Source organism: Astatotilapia calliptera, chromosome 12 (assembly GCF_900246225.1).
Source record: "Astatotilapia calliptera chromosome 12, fAstCal1.2, whole genome shotgun sequence".
Classification (NCBI taxonomy): domain Eukaryota; kingdom Metazoa; phylum Chordata; class Actinopteri; order Cichliformes; family Cichlidae; genus Astatotilapia; species Astatotilapia calliptera.
Genome location: NC_039313.1, coordinates 30,441,010 through 30,462,738, shown reverse-complemented (window position 1 = coordinate 30,462,738; position 21,729 = coordinate 30,441,010). Strand labels below are relative to the sequence as shown.

The 21,729-nt window shown below is 40.6% G+C and overlaps 2 protein-coding genes across 5 annotated transcripts in view; one reads left to right on the top strand and one right to left on the bottom strand.

Annotated features, from left to right (window-relative positions):
* taok3a (TAO kinase 3a) overlaps positions 1 to 17,618 on the top strand; it is a 64,474-nt gene extending 46,856 nt beyond the window's left edge. For all 4 annotated transcript variants that reach the window (XM_026188222.1, XM_026188223.1, XM_026188224.1 and 1 more), the window contains 9 exons: positions 483 to 680; positions 3,318 to 3,455; positions 8,511 to 8,747; positions 9,622 to 9,750; positions 10,612 to 10,815; positions 11,416 to 11,655; positions 12,065 to 12,277; positions 12,767 to 12,949; positions 16,229 to 17,618. In XM_026188222.1, the coding sequence (XP_026044007.1) occupies positions 483 to 680; positions 3,318 to 3,455; positions 8,511 to 8,747; positions 9,622 to 9,750; positions 10,612 to 10,815; positions 11,416 to 11,655; positions 12,065 to 12,277; positions 12,767 to 12,949; positions 16,229 to 16,390 (1,704 nt within the window). In that variant the 3' untranslated portion in view covers positions 16,391 to 17,618. The remainder of the gene's footprint in view (positions 1 to 482; positions 681 to 3,317; positions 3,456 to 8,510; positions 8,748 to 9,621; positions 9,751 to 10,611; positions 10,816 to 11,415; positions 11,656 to 12,064; positions 12,278 to 12,766; positions 12,950 to 16,228) is intronic.
* A 556-nt stretch (positions 17,619 to 18,174) lies between these two features.
* On the bottom strand, positions 18,175 to 20,375 carry pebp1 (phosphatidylethanolamine binding protein 1). The gene is made up of 4 exons (XM_026188229.1): positions 20,134 to 20,375; positions 19,725 to 19,834; positions 19,399 to 19,499; positions 18,175 to 18,857 (listed from the first exon to the last, which is right to left on the bottom strand). Exons 1-4 carry the CDS (start codon positions 20,266 to 20,268, stop codon positions 18,640 to 18,642), a joined length of 564 nt encoding a protein of 187 aa, XP_026044014.1. The 5' UTR covers positions 20,269 to 20,375; the 3' UTR covers positions 18,175 to 18,639.
* Between the last annotated feature and the right edge of the window lie 1,354 nt (positions 20,376 to 21,729).

Here is a 21,729-nt window from a genome sequence, read left to right as displayed (position 1 = left end):
GCCTTACCCTGAAAAACCTGCTGTACCAATCCTTGTTTTATGTGGAAAGACTGAGTAAATATCCTGTCCTGTTGCCTTAGACCTAAGTGAATTGGCTTTTGCTTCTAAAAGCTACACAGTTTCATCCCGTATCTGTCTTGTACACCTTCAAGTTGACTTGTAATCTGAAGACCTCTGTCTGACCACTGCCCATTAACATAAGCTCAGATGCTACTGAATGACTCAGACACACACATCTTAACAATTAGAGGTTAATAGGCAATTTAGCATGACTTTGACTCTAATGCAATCTATAGGGCATCAGTGATCCCCCCCCGCCGTTTGTTTTGAGGCAACTCCATTTAATGGTACAGTTTGAAGAAAGCCTGGGTATAATTGGGCGAAGGTCACGGGTGACTTTTGTATATTTCAGTAGCATGTTCCTTGAGTGTTTGTGTACATTTGTGTTTCTGAACACGTGTATATGTTGTGCGCACTTGCAGGACAGCGAGGCAGCCAGCTGTAAGATGAACAGCCTGGGCAGCAACCACTCTATTCCCAGCACCTCGGTTAGCACGGGTAGCCAGAGCAGCAGCGTGAACAGCATGCAGGAGGTGTTGGATGACAGCTGCTCTGATATGACCATGATGCATCCCCAAGACTACAGCAGCACCCTGGACTCCTCCCCACACACCAAGAAGGTAAAAATTAAGGGTGAAGACGGGATGGTGATTAAGGCTGAAAGTTTGAAACCACTATTGGGAGTTCTTATTGTTCCCAAAGCCTTTTAACTGAGCATCAGCCATCATACTCAAACAGTGTTAATCTCATTTTTTTTTAAACTAAATACAATTTAAAATATTAATTAATTAAAAAATATATAAAACTGGAGACAGTTTTGTGACAGCCGGAGACTATGAAATAATTAAAGAATAATTTCAACAACTACTAGCAACAACCGTCCAAACAACCACTGAAATACTGAGTTCATCTAAGATCAGCTACTGCAGTGACAACCAGAGGGTGTGAAGGATACTCGATTCATATATAACCAAGTGGGAAATATGTAGGTGGCACGGTGGTTAGCACTGTTGCCGCACAGCAAGAAGGTCCTGAGTTCAATTCCACCATCAGGCCGGGATCTTTCTGTGTGGAGTTTGCATGTTCTCCCCGTGTTTTGCGTGGGTTCTCTCCGGGTACTCCGGCTTCCTCCCACCATCCAAAGACATGCAGCTTGTGGGGATAGGTTAATTGGATAATCCAAATTGCCACTAGGTGTGAATGTGCGAGTGAATGTGAGTGTGAATGGTTGTCTGTCCTTGTGTGTTAGCCCTGCGACAGACTGGCGACCTGTCCAGGGTGTACCCTGCCTCTCGCCCTATGACAGCTGGGATAGGCTCCAGCGCCCCCCGCGACCCTGAAAAGGATAAGCGGAAGCGGATGGATGGATGGATGGAAATATGTAGTGCAAGTTGGTGCCGTGTACAAACAGACCCTGAAATGTGTCATATAACCAGTTGTCGACTACAAAGTGTTCATCACTTTAAATCTAGATGGAGAGTGTTACAACTTGACAGCCATCTTGGAATTGATTAGGGGTTATCTTGAGGCCCCTATTTAAATGAATGGAAAGAGAGCCATGGCTTTCATTTCAGTGGTCACCGAGACATAAAAAAGAAAATCTATAGCATCACCATCAATTTAATTAAAAAAAAAAAAAAGTTAAAACTTTTGGAAACTTGCCATCATTTTAGCTTATTTTAGCTAAAGTTTTCTTTAATCTACAAGTTACTTCAGCTGTGTATGCACATATGTCACAACATTACAGCTCCATTAATTGCTCAATCCAGAGTGCTGACATAAACATCATCCTAGTGCACTCTTCCAATGGGAGGAACAAACAAATATGAACTCAGCAAGCCAAGTTTATAAATTACACATAGCCACACCTTTGCTTTGGGTATTGATTAGAGAGCTATTCCTGCCACCACACCGCTTTAACTTGATGAGTATGTTTTTTATTTCATGGATTTTGGGGGCAAGGGTAACAAAACTGCAACATTTAGTTTTAGAGACATGTCTCTTCCTTCTACAATATCTCTTGCATAAGTCATTGATACCTGTACAGTACTTCAGAGTTATCGTTTTACTGCTACAAAATAAAGAAGATTATAAAGTCTGAGAAATCCAAGTCACAACAAAGGTCAAATCAGATTTGTAGTCTGTTTTCTGAGATGCCCCACTGAAAGAGAGACAAAAAAGTCAAGCCAAGTGGAATTAAGCACAAGGACAACTTTGTACCTAACATTTTTCCTGTCTTTTGAAATGGTATTAGTAAACAGTCTTAAACACTTTTCCCAGAGTTCAGTGCATGGAAGAAGAAACAAAGACTGTTACTGGTTGACTCACTTCTTTTCTGGGTTGATAACTGTCTCACTTAACAAATGAAAAGGAAACATGGCTCTGTGCAAACATCCTTTGGTGTCTCGCACCGTTCAAGAGTATGCATAAACCCCTCCCCCCAAAACCATGGAAACCATTGACAGTCCTCACTGTTTGCAGATTGCTTCAAGTTCATCACTGACACCGTTCACACTTTGAGAACAAAGGCCGTGTATACATGTGAACTAGCAGCAGAGCAAATTCCCCTTGCACATGTGGCATCCTGTGTACACACACACACACACACACACACACACACACACACACACACACACACACACACAGGTCAATACTGTGCTTTACATTCGCATTGGAAATCAACTCTGTGAAGAGAGGACTGTCACTTCTGTCATTCTCTTTCTTCATTTGCTCTTTGTATTTTGACAGAGCTTGAATAAGGTTGTCACTTTATGAACAGACAACCAGTGTGCTGTTTCAAGTTCAGGGGCTGTGATGAGAACAATTAAAAATGACACACATTGTTTTCTGATGGCGGTGAATTTCCCTCCACGCATAAAAGCACTCGTTGGTCCCTGGGCCTCCCTGCATGTTTGTCAGTCAGATTTTATTGGGGGTGCTGGGTGTTGATGTTTCATCATGACATGCAAGCTTACAGTTGACACAGTTTTATCAAATGATGAAGAATCTTTGTGAAGTGTAGAAGTTGTATGGGTTAAATCAGTGGGGAGTATTTCTTTTGTAAGTCACAGAATTATGGTGACGAATTTCAATACTGGCACAGTTTTAATAAGTTAAAAAAAAAAAAGTTGAGTGCCCTGCAGTGCAACATAGTTTACACTATCATTTTTTTTTTACTTTGATCACTTGGTTGTTATTTATTCTGTTTTCTTTTAGTATTTACCAGTCCTAAATTTCTCTCCTTTGTTTTCAAACAGGACCATCAATACAACTGGGACGACGGGATCCACAGGGACCATCGGCCAGAGCCGACGCCAGCTTCCTTTGATAAGAGCAGCCAGGCTCAAAACTACAAAAACCAGGGCCGCTTTGCCACCATTAAGTCTGCCTCACTGGTAAGAACCTAAAACTTTCTTCTTTCTATTGGTGTTTTCTTTTCAAGGTCCTAAAGCATGTTTTCTGCATGCTGTAAATGTTTCAGTGTCATTAATTTGTTCTACTTATTTGACTTAAAAGTTGCGCTGTTTGGAAGGCCAAACAAATTTTTTAAAAATTACTTCTTGAAGAAGCTCAAATCTCTGTTTCATGTTCACACCACAGCTCTATGAGGGCATTAAAGGGCATTTTTTTGTTTGTCTTTGTTAAAAAGCTTACTGTGAATGTGGTGCGTGAATGACCCCAGTCTCAGTGGGTAATGTTATTGTATGTCTCCATGTTTAGATGTTTTTGAAATATTTATTTCCCATCTTTTGGTCTTCACTTTGTTTGGATCGTTGTCTACTATATTATTTCTCTGCTGTTTTTTCCATTCATTCACCCCACTCCTTTTGTTTTCTCCTCTTGTACTACGCCTCGCATTACCACTCCCATCCTCCCACCCTCTCCTTTATTTCTTCCTGGCCTCCATTTGATAATACATCATTCTCAGATCTGACTCAATATTCTGAGTTGAAGGGGGTGGAATACTCTCTCTCTCCCTCTCTCTCTCTTTTTCTCTCTCTTGCGCTTTCTTTCTTTCTATGACTCTCTTTCTCTCTCCCTCCCTGTCTGTTGTCATGGAAACCGGCTCTAGTAACTAGAAAGTAGTTGTGGTGGTGGTGGTGTGTGTGTGTGTGTGTGTGTGTGTGTGTGTGTGTGTGTGTGTGTGTGTGTGTGTGTGTTTACCCAACCATGACCCACTGGTTTTAATTGTGAGTTCCCCTCTGCTGCCAGGTCTTAAACCAGAAATCTTGTCACATACAAGAGAATGTAAGCAAAGAAGTGTGTGTGTGTTTGTGTTTGTGTGCACAAGAAACTGTGTGTCCTCATATTGTCCTTGAAGAGAGCACGAACCAGTGACCGTCCGATGCTGTGTGTGTTTTCTGTTGACCGCAACCGTAGTTCCCCGGCACTGAAGGTTACATGATTTTGTTTTTGATTTTTTTTTTCTATGTCATATGTTTATGGGCTCTGTTGATTTGCAGATGATTAACAGATGATAATGATACATGGTATATGTAAGACTGCAGTTGGGAACTGTAGTTTGAAAACCCTCACGCATAACTGTGAACTGATGTAGTCTTCCGACTGCTGCTGACCATGGATCGCAGTATGTGGGTGACGTTTCAGCCTAGGAAAAATGCATCATCAACTGTTTAGGTCTGCTGTTTTTACCTTTTTAAAACCAAAGAGTTGCTTGGGAAGAGTTATTGTCACTTTCACAGCATTGGAAAGTAGTTTCTTGCAAAACCGTAGGTCAATCTATTCTTGTTGAGGTTTTTTGTTTTGTTTTTTTAGTACACACATTATGCAGAAAATTAGGAGCAAGTAATATTTTGATTTGTAACTAATGTGATTTCTGAATTTAGGAAACCCCTACAGTACTGCATTAGAAGGAAATATAACAATGTGATTTACAAACTGATCATGCCTTGCTTAATATCATTTAATCACATATAATTTAAAAAAATAAATAAATAAAAAAACACTTTTTAAAGTCCTCCCTTTATGGCACTTAGGGAAAGAAGTTGATGTATACATAAACAACCTCACATGTTCTCCCACTGACATGAAAGATTACAGTGGCAATAAGCCTGCTGTTTTTTTACCTCCTCACAAGATGATGAGATGCCTTTTTCATCAGAAAACAGGGATTGTGGAGTTTATAGATATTTGTTCTTAGCCACAAAAGATGGAAAATTGTATCCTGGATCATTTTCTCACTTAAATTTACCATAAAACGGAAAAAAAGTATTCCTTCCTCACCTTAACTCTTTGTTAATTGTTTTTCTACCATTTATCCTTTAAAGAAACACTTCTAATCATACTTGAAAATACTTTTGATCTAATGCATATTGCGGTGGATTAAACTTGTAGATAATGGCAGCTGAGATTACACATTGTTTAACTGAAAAAAGGCAGCCTCTCTGTAGTGTAACAGTGCCGGTCCTGCCCACCGGCACTGGAAGAGATTACATCATCTTTTTCTTCCAAGCACAGACATCCTCACATTGGCCTCGACTCACTGAGACTGGAAGCAGGTAGACAAAGAGGGAGAGGTAGGACAGTATGGGGGGGTCCAGATGGCAAGGGGTAATTGATAGCCAGATAGGAAGATGGAGAGCAACACAAGCGAGAAAACATAAACAATTAAGAATGGTTTAAATAGGGGGGAATTATTAGCTAAAATCAAAATAATTAGAAACTATTATTTTATAAAGAAAAGTCATGGTGATTTGAGGGAAAAGGCAAGAGATTAAAGATTTAGTGAACTGAAAGAGAAAGTAAAGGCATCATAGAGGACACTGGCAGATATTGGGGAGATAAGAAGGGCAGAGAAAAGGATAGGAAAACAAAGGTGAGACTTAAGAGCAGTGCTGATTGAAATCTTAACTGACAAAAAAAACCCAAAGAACATCACATTTACTGGTGAAATGAAGTGTGGAGTCTGAATAAATGTAGCAGTGGGGAAACAAGAGAAGAAAGGGGTAAAACCAAAGACATGAGAGGTATTGTGGAAAAGGCATGAAAAGAAGGTGAAGGAGAGCAGGATGTAAAATTATCCAGGGATGCGTGGAAAAGGAAAAATGATGAGGGGACAGGAAAACTGGAAAGACATGGATGCAAAGTGAGAAGGTGAACGAATGTGAGACAGTGAGTGAGAGCGAGGGCAGGGGTTATTATAGGTTAGATGAAGCCACTGACTGACGTGTAAGCTGGTGTGAGAGACAACATTGTTGTAAAATATTTCACTTCATCTATTCTTTAGCTGCTGGTTGCAGTTTGTAACCTGACAGCATAAACGCTGATGGGAAATTAAAGTGTAGTGTAAGGCATATCAAAATGTGCTCCTCCCCCATCAGTTTTCTTGCAACTTGCAGAATTAAAGTTGTACTTGTTAACTTTCATGTTATGCAGTTATATATATTAAGATGTTTGTTCTTTACAGGTCAGTGTCAGAATTGAATAAGCTAGATGGACATCTTTTGCATTTGAGTCCTATTTTTTGTGATCAGACTTGAGAAGGGAGATCTCCTCACATTTGGCAGGAAAAAGGCATGCTATACAAAGGTCTGAGGCCTTTTGCTTCCTCCTGTAAACCAGATGTCTTTGCTACATGCTACTATACATCTGCAGTAACATTCAAACTACAACCATGCTTTTTCTATGTGGTACCTACCAGGGTTGAAATGTGTTTTCCTTAATGTAATAAGGAAGCGATAAAGAAGAATCATGGAGGTTTGACAAGGGGATAGTCTTCTTCTGTTGCCTACCAGGAGCATTAATATTTACTTGGATTTCGGCGTTTTGAGGCTCTTGATATCGATGCAGGTCTGGCTCTTGCCCTCGATGTTGTGTTATCATAAAGTCACAATTGTGATATTGCATATTCACTGACGCTAAATGCCTTGCAAACACAGAGATCAAACTAAGTGGACTGTTGTAGTTATAATTTATTGCAAACAAAAATGCATCAGTCACCACCAGCAATAATTCTATTTAAGTAGGCTTGCACGTTCACACAAGTTAAACTCTGTGAAGACGGATCATCTTGAACTGCAAAATAAGCAAAAATTAAAGTTTGGGCGCTTAATTCTCACTCACTCTAACATTCACCTTTAGCCTGCATGCCTTCCCTCCCTCCTCTCCCTGAATATGATCTCCTTTCCAGTCCCAAAGCCTTGAGTGAATGAAGCCGTCACATGACTTGACTTGGCCCTTTGTGGCTGTATGCATGGTGGCAGCGAAGCAAGTGACTAGGATTGGGAGGTTCTATTACAGTAGAGGTATTGATTCAGAGCAGATTAAGGAGAAGGGGAGCTCAGCCTCCACATATTTCCACCCCATTTCCCCCCACCCTGTTTTTTTTTTTTTTTTTTTTTTTCTCTCCATGTAGATGCTCTTATTTTACTGCTGATTATTTCTATTTTTCCTGTTTAACTCTCTCCCAGCGACTCTCCATCTGCTGTTTCTCCTTTGCAATCACCCTCCCTCCCCTCATCTCTCGGCCTGCTCCTCTCTAACACCCCCCTCCAACTTCTCTCAGTCTTTCTCAATGAGGTATTCATGTGACCCACCTGCTGTCCGCCGCTTAGCGTTAGCCTGACTAAAGAGCCGCTCTGTGCTCTTGTTGGCCCGTGGTGTCCAACTGCCTCATTCACAGTTCACACGTCTGCCTTGGCCGCTGCGTGCCCAGGGCGCGAACCAAGGAGAGGGAGGGGGCTCAACGTCCAGTAAAGTGTGTCGGGGGGGGGGTCTCAGGGTGGCATCGGAGCTCAGGCAGGGTTCTGTCGGGCATAGGATGCTGCACAAGGTTCCTGGATGCTGGTGCACTTGGCTAAAGTTGCCATCATGTTTGGCCTGAGGAGTTCAGGTGGAAGTTATGAGAAGATGCGGAGCGAGTACTACCTAGATGTGGAGAACCCTTTTTGTCCTCAGGTTGGTGGGTCAGGTCAAGGTTTGGGTTAAAAGCAAGAATAAGTGAAAGTGTTAAGAAATACCAGTAAGGTCATTGCCTCAGGTTAAATTTAGTCATACAGTAGATGTTTATTGTCTTTACAGCATTTTTGTTTTCTTTCCCACGCTCTGACTTGAATACATTTGAGGAACTTTGAAGTCGGCTATTCTGTGCAGTGTCTGCGAATCTGAGATTGTCAGATGAAAGAGCTTTTGTTCAGCTGAAGTGGTGGATTTCAAATTATTTGCTTCTTGATGTCATTATTTTCATATCACATGTTGAACATTCTTTCTTGTACATGTAAAACTAGCAAGTAATGTAGTCTGATTACAACAGGTGAACGGTTTTGTTTTGTAACGTTTTTGTTTGAGGTTCTTCTCGTAAATGAACCGAGATACTTTGATCATATCGAATTAATCAGTTAGGCATTACTGTTTGGGGTTTTTCTTTTTGTTTTTTTTGTTTTTTTGTGAAGTAATTTGATTTGCATCTTCTAACTTTTCTCTCACCACAGGTGACCAAACAGATTCATGAGCATGAGCAGGAAAGTGAGCTGCGAGAACAGATGTCCGGCTACAAGCGCATGCGGCGGCAGCACCAGAAGCAGCTGATCGCCCTGGAGAACAAGCTAAAGGCCGAGATGGACGAGCATCGGCTCAAGCTGCAGAAAGAGGTGGAGACGCAGGCCAACAACGCCTACATTGAACTGGAGAAGCTGGCAAAACGGCATGCTGTGCATTCTGAGAAAGAGGTGGGACTTTTGATGGGGTTACAGGACATTATGAATAAGTGCAGTAACTGTTAGGTTATTTCACAAATGATCGCACTGACTTACATGTACAATGCAACAGTTGGCTGGTGGACCTGGTCAGCTTTGAAAAAATGGGAATAATATTGAAGCTGTGACATTTCTAATGCTGCTGAAGAAAAACATGTCAAAAAGTTCTATTCTTTTCTAAAGTGTTGCTATTTTAAAGCCGTTCAGTGTTGCAATGAGTAATGAGGACGTTTTTGTTAGAACTTAACCCACTGCTGCCACCCAATGATACATGTGATGAAACACAGGGGCAGAACTGGGTCACAGAGTGTCACGCTCTGAAAAACACATTGTATATCTTTGTGATTAGCACCCAGCGTGCGTGCTGCAACAGTCAAGGAGATAGTTTATCTGTTTATGTAGACGAGTCTGTACATCTAAACGGTGTCATGAATAGGTGACATGTGGCTGTCACAAACCAACATGTTACTAGATATTTACATAGAATTCTATAACTATAACTGCAATGTCTCTTTTCTTTAAAAAAAAAAAAAAAAGGTTGTTTCATCATCTAGAAGAACAAATGTTATGGCAATTTTATCTGAATTCTAACATCTGATTTAGAATTGAAGTGCAGACTAGAATTTTTAACTGGTCATATTATAATTAAGCAGGACATTGTTTGTGTTAGAATTTTAATCAACCAACTTATTGTCTTCAAATATACTTTTGTTAATATATGTTAATATACTTTAATGTTCTTATATAGGTTTGTGCATGAATGTATTTGTCCACAGTTTGGTGGCGTGTTGTCTGTTGCTGGTCAGGGGCATCTAACCATGCTCTTGTCCTTGTCTATTCTGCCCAGATGAAGACGGCGCTAGCAGACGAGAAGAAGTTCCAGCAGCAGATCGTGGCCCAGCAGAAGAAGGAGCTAACCACGTTTCTGGATAATCAGAAAAAGCAGTACAAACTCTGCAAGGAGAAGATTAAGGAGGTATGCTGGGCTCGTTGGTTTCCTCTTTTCTTCTCAGGCGCGCTCCTTCGCACGCCTTCTCATGGGTGACACGTGACCTTCTGCGCTCTGTGCTGAAGAATCAGGCTCCCACACACAAACATACACTTCCACTTCAGCATGGTCTTTTGGAAGTTGTGTTGAGTCACTCACCCTACCAACTGTGTACCTACACATGTATGTACACACAAACAAGAAAAGTCAGAAATCCATACGCTCACCGGAGCACTTGTGAACCACCACAACCTTGTAAAAGAATCCAGAGAATACTCTTGTGGGCTGGCAGTGTGATACACTGTGTTTTCAGTTACATGATAAGTGACCAAAATTAGGTCAGCACAGTTAGGAGAAAGCATCGCTGGCAGAGAGAGATATTTCCCACCAACTGAGGGCTATAACGGAATTAGACACCACAGAGAGCAGGGATCAGGCTCATGTGTTAAGTGCATTAGTGCGAGTTGTAGATTGCGCATGAAAGGGAAAGAAAATTCCTTTATTTAGAAGAAAAAGATTTTCTTTTTCTTCCTTTGGCTTTAAAAGTAAACTGTTGTTCAAAATAAAAGGTCACCTTGAGTTGACCAAATGGTCTTACTAAAAATATTTGATGAAGTTGATTTGAATAGAGGTTCTATTTTATTCCCCAGCAAAAAATGGCTTACAAATAGCTTGTTTAGGCAACATTTGTTTTTCACATATCCATTAACATCCCAAACTACACAGTTCACCACTGACTGCTTACAATGAAGGCTTTACTAGTAATACTTTTATCTTCTGTCTTGTGTATGTTAACACAATCTCCTTTCTCTATTCCCCCTTCTACTTGGAATTTCCACCTCTCATCAGGAGATGAACGAGGACCACAGCACACCCAAGAAGGAGAAACAGGAGCGTCTGTCCAAGCACAAGGAGAACATGCAACATTCCCAGGCCGAGGAGGAGGCCCATCTGCTGTCCCAGCAGAGGGTCTTTTACGACAGGAACTGCCGCGCCTTCAAGCGCAAAGTCATGATCAAGAGGCACGATTTGGAGCAGGAACAGATCAGAGAGGTGTGGAGGACATACAAGTTTCTAAAACTCGTGTGCAAGTTGTAAATCTATAAATGTTTTGCTTTTGGATAACTTTACTACTGTAAACTTCTGACTGAATTGATCAAACCATATATGCCCACATCGCGAGTTTGAATACTAAACCCTTGTTTAGTGTTTATGATCTTGGTGTACAAAAGTCCCACAAATGTTTTCACAGCAGACAGTAGTGTGTTATTTAGATCTGTCAGGTGTTTTATATTAACTGTAAGCAGGATTAATCCACAACAAAACAAGCCAACAATGCCATAATCTGAAAAGCTGTTGAGTGAGTTTAAGGAAATCCAAAAACTTTCTGTGGGAAAATGCTCCAAAATCAATGTGATTAAACTAGAAGCAAGAGGGGGGGGAAAGTAAATATGTGATGTTTATTGATTTTTTTTCTTCCTTTTTCCTCTCAGCTGTTACTAGTTGCAATCAATGCTGTAAGCACAAAACAGTAAAATTGATTTCTGCAAGGGAATATGTTGATGTAAAATTGATGCTCATCAATAGTACTTGCTGAGATTCATCCTTTTATTCCCTTGCTGTAACCTCCATGTCTCCTTGTGGCCCGCCTAGGAGCTGAACAAGAAGAAGACCCAGAAAGAGATGGAGCATGCCATGCTGATCCGCCACGATGAGTCCACGCAGGAACTGGAGCAGAGGCAGCTGAAGACCCTGCAGAAGCTGCGTATGGACCTCATCCGCCTGCAGCACCAGACGGAGCTGGAGAACCAGATTGAGTACAACAACAGACGTGAGCGTGAACTTCATCGCAAGCATGTGTTGGAGCTCCGGCAGCAACCCAAGAATCTCAAAGTGAGTCAGCGCAGAGACCAGTCGATCTAATATCTTAAATTTTGTTTGATGGATTGATATATAAGTGCTTGAAATATTTCAAATCCCTTTTTCCCATCATCCTTAAAAGGAAAAAAATCCCTTGCCTTTGGGATCCACTTCTAAGATTGTGCAAGTGATGAGCAACATCTAGTTTTTGATAAAACTGTGATGCAATATGAATGTAACAAATTAATTAATTTCGGGGAAATGGTGTAAGAATATCCAAAATATGTCACCTATGAATTTCATTTTAATTTGACTTTAAGGTATCAAAGCCTCGAACTGTGCCTTTTGATTGGGACATTAGACCTCTAACCTTTCAAAAATGTGCTCTATTTAACTCTTGATTTCATTCTCACTGTCACCGTTTTTCTGGCCCATCCTTCAGGTTTTGGAGCTGCAGATCAAGAAGCAGTTTCAGGACACATGTAAGGTGCAGACCAAACAGTACAAAGCCCTACGCCACCACCAGATGGAAGTTACGCCTAAGGCCGAGCACAAGACTGTGCTCAAGGCCCTGAAGGATGAGCAGACACGCAAGCTGGCCATTCTGGCTGAGCAGTATGAGCAGAGCATCAACGAAATGATGGCTTCACAGGCGGTGAGCAGAGAGACGTTCATTTCATATTTCATCATATTTGCTAAACAAGAATTTCTCTTTACTAAAGTGCAGGTGGTCACGTTAAATGAATGAAGTATATGAAGCCTTTCTTTCCACCTGTTGCTTATGTTCTTGTATTTTTCTCCTGTTTGTTTGTCTCGTGTTTTGTCTTTCTCCGTCGTATCACACCCTTTTTTCTTTTTTTTTACTCCTTTACTATCTCCCTTCATGTCTTACTCCAACCTTCCCTCCTCCCGCCCCTTTCCACTGGCTTTCCTTGCCCTGTCTGTCCCCATTGCCCTTCTACTATCTTCCATCCCTCCGTCACCACCTCCCCGCCTTATTTCATCTCTGTGTCTTCTTTCCCCGCTCTCTCTCTACTCTCTCCTTGTGTGTTCCTTGTCCGTGTAACCCCCGCCCCCAACTTCTCTCTCTCTGTGTCTTTGTACCTCTCTCTCCCGTGTTGCCGCCCATGGTCGGCTGTGTCAGCTGCGTCTGGATGAGGCCCAGGAAGCGGAGTGCCAGGCCCTGAGGCAGCAGCTGCAGCAGGAGATGGAGCTGCTCAATGCCTACCAGAGCAAGATCAAGATGCAGACCGAGGCGCAGCATGAGCGTGAGCAGCAGAAGCTGGAGCAGAAGGTGTCGCTGCGCCGAGCACACCTGGAACAAAAGGTGTTGTGAAATAAACACTTTATTTTAAATGAGAGCTATACATTTGGGGTTTTTCAAGCCTTCATAGAGCATGCTTTATAATCCTGTTCATTCATAATTGGTCAGTTTAGTAACCATAAATGAAACGCACAAGGAGAACATCTTTTGTACTGTCTTTAAAACAGAGAATGAATTCTTCAAACACTTCAAGACAAACTCTAATAAATAAAACACCATCACTGACATGGCAATAGGGATGTGCTATTTCCCCTCACATTTAGAACAAATTAGCTTTTGGCCTCAGTCTATTGATCAACTTAAAGTATCCCCACTGATTCAACAAATAGAGAATATTTGCATCAATTTAATTAAATCTGTGACTTTCATCATCAAAGAAAATACAATTTACCTAATGTGCTTTTTCAGTACAGAGCTGGAACATAAGCAAGACTAGAACAAACGAAAAGTTGTATTACTGACAGCCTGTAAGACAACAACTGCTCCAGTGCAACATAAGGCTTCAGAAAGAAAGAATTAAAAATACAGTTGGGTTAATGCAGAGTAAAAGTATGATGTTGCAAGTTAGTTGGAGCCCGCCATAGTTCAAATGTTTTGCACTGTATTAAGTGCCTTTTAAATTGGGGAAAAAAAAGTTTTTGCTCTTATCGCTATTTCTCCTGTAAAATCTTTTAAAGACCTAAATAGTGATGATTGTCCAGACATCATCTAACTTTTCCATAGACGTTATATAAAAGATTCCAGGTCTGAAAATTGAAGCCAGTGCAGAAGCGCTTTAATTCGTTATTCTTTCTCATTGCCAATAGGGGGCAACTACTCATGCTGGCAAAAATAGTATCTCAATCAATAGTTTTAAATGTTCTTTAATAAAATATAAGGTTCTTTTTTCTAATTATGATCCAAGTTGGTATTAGCAGTTTTTCTAATGCATCACACCTAGTTTCAAACATGAGAAAGCAACAAAAAATCTCAGTTTCAGACTTCAAAGACCTGACTTTGCAAATCAAGAAACTCTGTGTCCATTTTTTATATACAGCCTAGTCTGATATGCAGCGTAGCATGCCGTCTTTTATTAGAAGGAACAAAACATGAAAAAATAAGATATAAAGCAAACAGAAGTCAGTTTCTTTGACTGATACTGCATTGCTTTTAAGTTTTGAATAAATTTTTTCTACATCCTTCTTTGACGTCACTCCTATTAATCCATGAAGGAAGGAGACTTTTTAAAGCTTCGTCTAGAGGCGATAATCTGCTGAAAAGCAACTAGTTCACCTGAAGCTTAAGCAAACAGATTGGGGTATTCATTTGCATCCACATCAGCAAGCAGCATGGGCATTAAAGGTGACCCCGACAGACATACACAAGTTCACACGGACACACAGATTTCCCTCACCATAGGTGGTGATGACAGTGGCATGGCTTCCTGCGGGGCGCGGACAACCATTTCTTTCCCACACACTCGTAATGATGGTGAAATCTCTAGACAACAGTATTGAGCCCTTATTACAGCATCATCCTCTATTTTTAACAGCTAACAGTTTATGTGGTGTAGCTTATTATTAAGCTTGTTCATGATAGGTTGCTGTATGCGTTCAGTCTAAAGTGCCTAAAACGTGTGCAACCTGCTCTCACCTGTGATATCAGCAGCTGTCATGGGGCTTTATCACCTTTGTTATAATTTTCCAAACATTTGATAGTTGTACCAGTCTTTGTCCCGTAATGTGATGCAAGACACTCCTGATAGACATCTGCTGTCTTTAACGTGAGCCTTTATACAACCTGTATGGTATAGCAATGACATGTAATAAGATGAGAGTATGCCTCCTTCAAAAGTGGCCTACGTCATCGATACAGTCTAGTAGACAGCACTCCGACAACAAAGAAAGGGACCTTCGAAATGCCGCCTGCCATCCAGTGTAGCCGGTGCAGGCTGTGGTGGTCTGTTGCCATCTCCTGGCAGCATCCAGATCTGCACTTCGAGACGGATGATGTCATGGTTTTAGAAGCACTATTGTCCTCCGGTTCGGTTCATGGTCAGAGTCTGGAGTTTTCTGTGCATGCTCAGTAGTTGGCAAGATTGCCGTATTGCGCCACACACTGCTTTGTCCTCACCTGTGGACGTGTGTGCTGAGTTGTGTTTGTGGTGAGTACAACTTGACAGACTTGCACCTTTGAGGTAACGAAAGCAGTTCATGAAGTGTGCCTGCAGTTATACTCATTGTAATGTTGTGAGGATATTTAAAAAAAAATGCCCAGCATGAACAGCTCTGCAGTTGTCATTCTCACTTAAGACACATTTGATCAAGGAAGCAAAGTACCTCATGCTCACTGTCTAGACTTAAAAAAAAGAATCTTGGGTATGCATATTAAAAATATCAACTAAAAACAAAAAGGTCTGCCCCAGTGACCGAGTAGTGAACAATCTAACAATAAAAAATAACCCAAGAATAATGTTGAAAAATATTGTTGCAAATCTCTGCTTTTCTTGCATAAATTAACTGGTTTCACCAGTTACTCAGAGGTCCTGCATTACATCACCAGAAAACTATTCTCAGCTCTGCGAACAGGCATTATTGATGTCATTAATGCTTCCACGCCATTTCTGCTTTTACAAGTCGAGCTATGACAAAACTCAAATACACTATACTTAAAGAAAAACTGATTTTTTTAATGAATAACTAAGGTGCATAGGTCACGTTTTATAGTGTCACCCAGTTTAGGTTTTTCCTTGCCTGAAAATAATCACTGGAGTATGTTTATTATATTTATATTTTAATTGTATATATTGGTAAATTAAGCACTCAAAGAGATTTTTACTACAAGCATTACCCCCTCAGTCACACACATCCATGCAATGTGTCATATATCGCTTCAACTCTCACACTGATGGATGCATCGGGCACCTGATACGCTGTTTGGAGTATCAGTCGAGCATTTTGCCCAAGGACACTTGCTGATATGTGGGTTGGATTGAACCCATCAACCTTCTGATTAGTAGTTGACCCTATCTACCTCCTCAGCCACGGCCATCCCACATTGCCCTCTATTATTTTCTAAAGCACTGAACATTCAAAGTTGTATTTGTTTTTGTTTTTTGTTGTTTTTTTTTAAGTGCAGTGTTGAAGATGCTTTATATCTGTTTCAGGCTTACAAAAAAGTTTTTAATATTTAAACTGGAGGGAAAATCAAAACCTAATGATCATCAAGAACAGACAAATGTATCTTAGAAATGAGTAAACTACATTTAACTTTGAATATTTCTTGTTCCCATGTCACCTGCAGATTGAAGAGGAGCTGGTTTCCCTTCAGAAGGAGCGAACCGACCGCATCAAACACCTGCTGGAACGCCAGGAGCGGGAGATCGACACTTTTGACATGGAAAGCATGCGTCTGGGCTTCAACAACCTGGGCACCTTGGACTTTCCCAAGGACGACTACAGATGAGGGGCCGTTGTTTCTGCCGCCGCCATCTTCATGTAGTCCCCCTGGGGCAACCGTCTGCCTCAGAACACCCCACCTCTCCTTTGACCTGACCTGACAGTGCAGGTGTTCACAGCTGCTGATGCCCTTCCTCAAACACACTTTAAAAAATGAAAAGAGAAAAAAAAGAAAGAAAGAAACTGCTTCGAGATCAGCTCTGGTGTGTTCTCTGGGCCAGTCAGTCAGGGTCGATGGCAGGTTTGAGTGTCCCCCCACCCTTCCCTGACAAACCAACCTATACTCCCTCCCCCTCCTTGCCTCTGTGGTGTCACAAGATGACAAAAAAATATGCTGGATAACTTCCTGTGGTTGTCATGTTTTTGTAAGAATAACATAGTCACAGTGTTTCTTGTTTCTTGTGCAATGATGACACTTTTGGTGTGACTAAAAGTGGAAATTGAGAAAAAGGAGGGAGACAAAATTGAAGGTCGTAGGATGAGCAAAAATCGCTTCAAAACCATGCTTTTTCAGAGGCGATAAATATATTTGTTACTTTGTTTTTTGGTCTCGAGCAGCGCAAAAAAAAAATCTCTCAAAGCGAAAAATCAAACCGATCCTTCCGCAGCTGTTCGTCTGGGCTGCTTCTTTGGTATTTATTCACGCAGACATTTTTAGGACCAATTTAAATAATTTGATACTTTGACGAAAAACTCACAATGTGCATACAGGTACACTTATAGTATATGTGATTCCTTCATGTGATTACTGCAGGGTGGGTGAATCGTGGTACTCAACATGTGTATTGTACTGATTTCTCTGCACTGGCAGCCAATGTGAAATATAATACACGTGAGATGTGAACTCCCAGCTAGCACAAAGGGCTTCATGGGGAGGGCAGGGGGACTTGTACTTTGTGTATAGAAGGATTTATGGAGAGCTTTTACTTATTTTCGTATTGTATTTTAACTGTCACTTAAATCAGAAAAATAATTTTTAAAAGCGCTTTTTCCCCCCCTCCCCCTCTCTTCAGATAGTATTCCAAATCCAGGTATCTATCAATGGATTTTTCAGTTCATTTTCCCCCCCACTTCTTGCTTTACACAACTCTAGAGCTGTGTAGTTTCTTATAAACCAGACCAGTATGATGCTTTATTATTGCATGCACTTTAATTTTTTTTTCCAGGTTAAAATAAAGGCATGAATCTGTCAGAGCTTTTAATTATATTTGTAAATAAAGTGCTCATCACACAAACTGAAAAGGTGTTTTACATGTCTAAGGTATGGTCTGGGAATTTACTGTGAAAAAGCATGGAAAAAAGATTAGATGTGGAAAAAACTCAGTTTAATCATATTGTTTAATTTTGCAACCACCTGGACGTTTGGCGTTTTACCTGAGAAGTGCACTGAAGATTTGAACTCAAATCTCAGGCCTTAAAAAACCAAGTTGGGCTGAATTAAACCAACCATGTCTACAACTTTAATATTCTACCTTAAGCTTCATCTGCATGGTCCAGCGGGAACTACTACTGTAGTTGTTTACATGGACAAAGGTCACTAAAAGCCTGGTGATCTTTTTTTGTTTTTGTTTTTTTTTCAAAATTCATGGTAATCACTTTCTCCTCGCTGTAAATAAATTACTAAATATAGTTAAACTCTCAAAATGAAACTTTTATAGAACACTTTAGGTCTCAAAGGAAAATTCCTAAAATGATTTATTGCATTTTCATTTAAAAAAAATGTTCGAACAGAAATGCATCCTTTACCCAAGCCTTACATTCCTGGCACAAACCAAATTATTAGTAGAGGCATTTTGTGGGCATGGTCAAAATATTTTATTTCAGCTTAGAAATATCAACATTGTATTTTCAAAATCTGAAGGTCTTTATTTTTTTTGGTTAGAAGTAGGAATGATTTTATCAATTCATTCCTTTTCTTGGTGGCGCCCTCTGCTGCCCCTTCAGCTAAAAAAAAAAAAAAGGCTCCTTAAATCAGCTGTAAAGATTTGAGAGCTTCCTCTGAAATTTGTCCTGGTAGTTTTGGCATAATCTTGCTGACTGACAGACAGCAAGGTGTTCTAGATCTCACAGAAAACATTTCTCCAAGGAACACAACCATTTTTTGTCCATCAGATTTATTGCAGCTGAGTACATGTCAGGTTTATGCCAAGGAGTTGTTTATTTTTTTTTTTCACAGCATGAGTAGGCAACAGTGGGAAAATAATAGTTTTTAATAATGCTGCTGGGGTGATTCTGTTGAGTCCTTTTTGGGGGGTTTTATTTTCCAGACAGCTGCTCGTACAGTTTAGGGACATAGTCATCCCACTCAGCCTGGTAGCAAGTTCCTGCCACTGGTGCTCCCAGGCTGTATTTCTCCCTGAAGCTCTGGATCTTGAATTTGCCGCGGTTGTCTCCGCAGCGGTTGGTGAGGTCAGGCTCGCTGCAGGACAGGGTGCCTGACTGCTCATACACCAGCCACACATACCTATGGAGACCTGAGTTGGACAAGCACACAGGATTTTAAACGTTGAATTACACACTAAGAAAGAAAAAATTAGTTTATTTTAAACTCCAAAGAGCGTGAGCAGCAGATACCATGAAAAGAAAATTGCATGTCTAAACCTTTTCCCCACATTTCACACAAGAGAACATTAACTTTGTGCCCTCTCCTGCCTGGCAGCTTTTACCAGTAAGAATTGTGATCTGTATGCAAAATTGTGCCAAACACATTTTGCTTATACAAGACGAGCTCTACAAATTACCTATAGACTCCACTTGTTCATGTGTTCCGTTTACTTATTTATTAATTTCCATTTGTGTCATTTCTGTTATCACAGTGCATGTGCATCAGGGCATCATTGGTGTTTTGAAATCTAATTTCACACATGCACCACAGCTATGAGCCTTCTGCTAAAATTTAAGAGCGAGTCAGATTGAATATTAATGGACGTTTTTGTGGCAGTTGCCACCTGGGAAACTTTGATTCTCCCAGCACTGTCCAAAGGTTCATTAGAGTAAAACTTCATTCATTCTTACCTGTGCCATTAGGAGGACCAGAGCCCACATAGTCAGACTTGACGCAGCCAGAGGACACATCGTTTCCTTTCATGTTGACTACCAGAAAGTGGTGCCACTCCCTTTAGTGAAAGAAAAGATAATCAGTTTGATATTGAAAATCTGAACTGTACAGAAACTGTTCGAGCTGTCATTACCCTCGTGCAAAAAAAAAAAAATGTAGCTATGAAACTGTGTTTTTGAACATGATCAAGAGTCAAATGTAAGCGGCACAATGAAAAGCCTAGGCCCACTTCAGTGGCCTCCCAGTAGGTCCTGTCTGTGCTCCATTAACATGCTCCTTTCACCTGAATTTGGGGTTCTTCCTGCTGGGAGCGTCAGGGTCGGTCAAGGCCAAAGTGTACAGTTTACTGGAGTCACATCCTTCCCATTCGATGCAAGTGGGTCGATTCTGCACCTGCAGCAACACGCGGACAAAAGTGCGTCAACTTTCACTTTTATGCCGGAGTTTGAGGCCGTTTGGGGGCGCTAAAAGCCATCGACTAAGGGCATACTACCAGGGAGCATTATGTAACCCAATTAATTTGTGGTAGACGGTTACAATACTTACTAATCTTACCAATCCCACGTAATCATTTATAATGCAGTGTTAGTTTAGAGAAATGCAGTACAGTACTTTAAACAGCATTTAAACCCATCACCAAGAAGCGACGCTAGTAGCTACACTTGCTAACAGACAGTGGTTAGCTGACAAACCTGTGTTGGAGTAAGCACTTTTCCCAGCTCATCTATTTCCACAGATCCGTATTTTACAGTCAGGGGCTTTGCAGGCTTTTCCTCGACCTCCTGCAGGGCAAGAGACCCGGTCCACTGGCTCAAATCTACAGGCATTTTGAGGCGTTTGCTTTGCAGACGATTCAAACTGAAACGCTACTTGCAGATGTACGAGAACTGCCAACGGTGCTGCATTCATGGACCAGCAGAAGATGTGCGACATGGAACGACTCCGCGTGTTTAAGAGTTAGAATAAAAACAAACAAACACTTACAGTTCAAAAAGAAAAATATTCCGTTTTTAAAAATTTGAAATAACCCTTAACAAACACAAATTTCAAAAACTATAATTACTATAATTACTGTACTCTTTTGTCAATCATCCTTTTCTATTAGCTCCTGGTATTGGTACTTTAATATTATGAAAAATGTTGCCCATTTGCACATAGGCCTACTATTGATAAATATATGGTGCTCAATGCCGGCATTTCTCCAGCATATGGCCCTTATTTGAGGCGTGAATTAACATATTATTATTATTTTCATGATGAATCATGGTTTTCCCAGTAATCTGATTCCAATTTGAAGGGCACAAACAAAAACCTACAGGAAACGCCGCCAGAGGGCGCAGTCCCGTTACTCTTTTGTGGATTGTGATTTGCTAAAGTTTCCGTCAATCACATCACCCGTCCTGAGCTCCTCCCTTCTCCACCTTACGTGCTCCATTAACAAACTTAATGTTTCCAGACTTTTCCATCTTTAAAACGTTGACATTATACACTGTTTTAAACAATGGGCGTTAACGTTTTCTCAAGACACTTGAGCAAAAGAAAGAAATTATTATTATTATTATTATTATTATTATTAAAGTTATGGGTAGTGGTAGGAGGGTATGTTTTGTTTTTGGTATGTTGTTGTTGTTGTTGTTGTGGGGGGGTTTTTTTTGTTGGTTTTTTTGTCTTTTCAGGAATAAGCACATCCTACAGTCAGCCCTCCTTAAAATTTTAGCAGCCTGCAGAAAATGACAAAAAAAACAGGGCATGCATTAACTTTAACCACAGTCTGACAGTCCAGTCCTAGTATTTGTAAAGGGTAGGAAAGTGCATTTCAGATTAAATGAGTTTAATAAATGAAAAGAAAAAAATGAAAATGAAACACACTGAAACAATGAGTAAGCATATGTTAAATGCTTAGCCTTCTGACTCCAGACAATTTTAAATTAGGTTAGAGTATGGTTGTAGCTTAGGCTGTGTTGATTTGTGAGGTGTAAGACTCCCGTGAAAGCTCTCTCTCCCTTTCTTCACAGGCAATACTCCTATTCCTGCAGGCCAAACTTTTTTTAGTATCCTTATGCAAGCTCATGATTGTAATTAGGTTGTTATTTTAGTCTGTGTGACATTACAGCTGCACCAGATAGTAGTCCTACTGAGAACCACAATCTGCCTAGAATAAAAAATCTGGGACTGTAATCACATAAAGTAGTTACAATATACAATAAGGCTGTGTAGTGTTTTCACGAATCCAACAAATTTTGCTTATCCATAAAGTCATTAGGAGAATGAGCTCTGCCCTATATTAT

What these genes read in the sequence shown, in the direction of transcription:
- pebp1 (XM_026188229.1), bottom strand. Translation starts at nt 20,268, where the DNA reads ATGCCTGTAGATTTGAGCCAGTGGACCGGGTCTCTTGCCCTGCAGGAG. An exon ending in AAGTGCTTACTCCAACACAG is followed by an intron (nt 19,835 to 20,133) that starts GTTTGTCAGCTA and finishes GTGTTGCTGCAG; the next exon opens with GTGCAGAATCGACCCACTTG. An exon ending in AGGAAGAACCCCAAATTCAG is followed by an intron (nt 19,500 to 19,724) that starts GTGAAAGGAGCA and finishes CTTTCACTAAAG; the next exon opens with GGAGTGGCACCACTTTCTGG.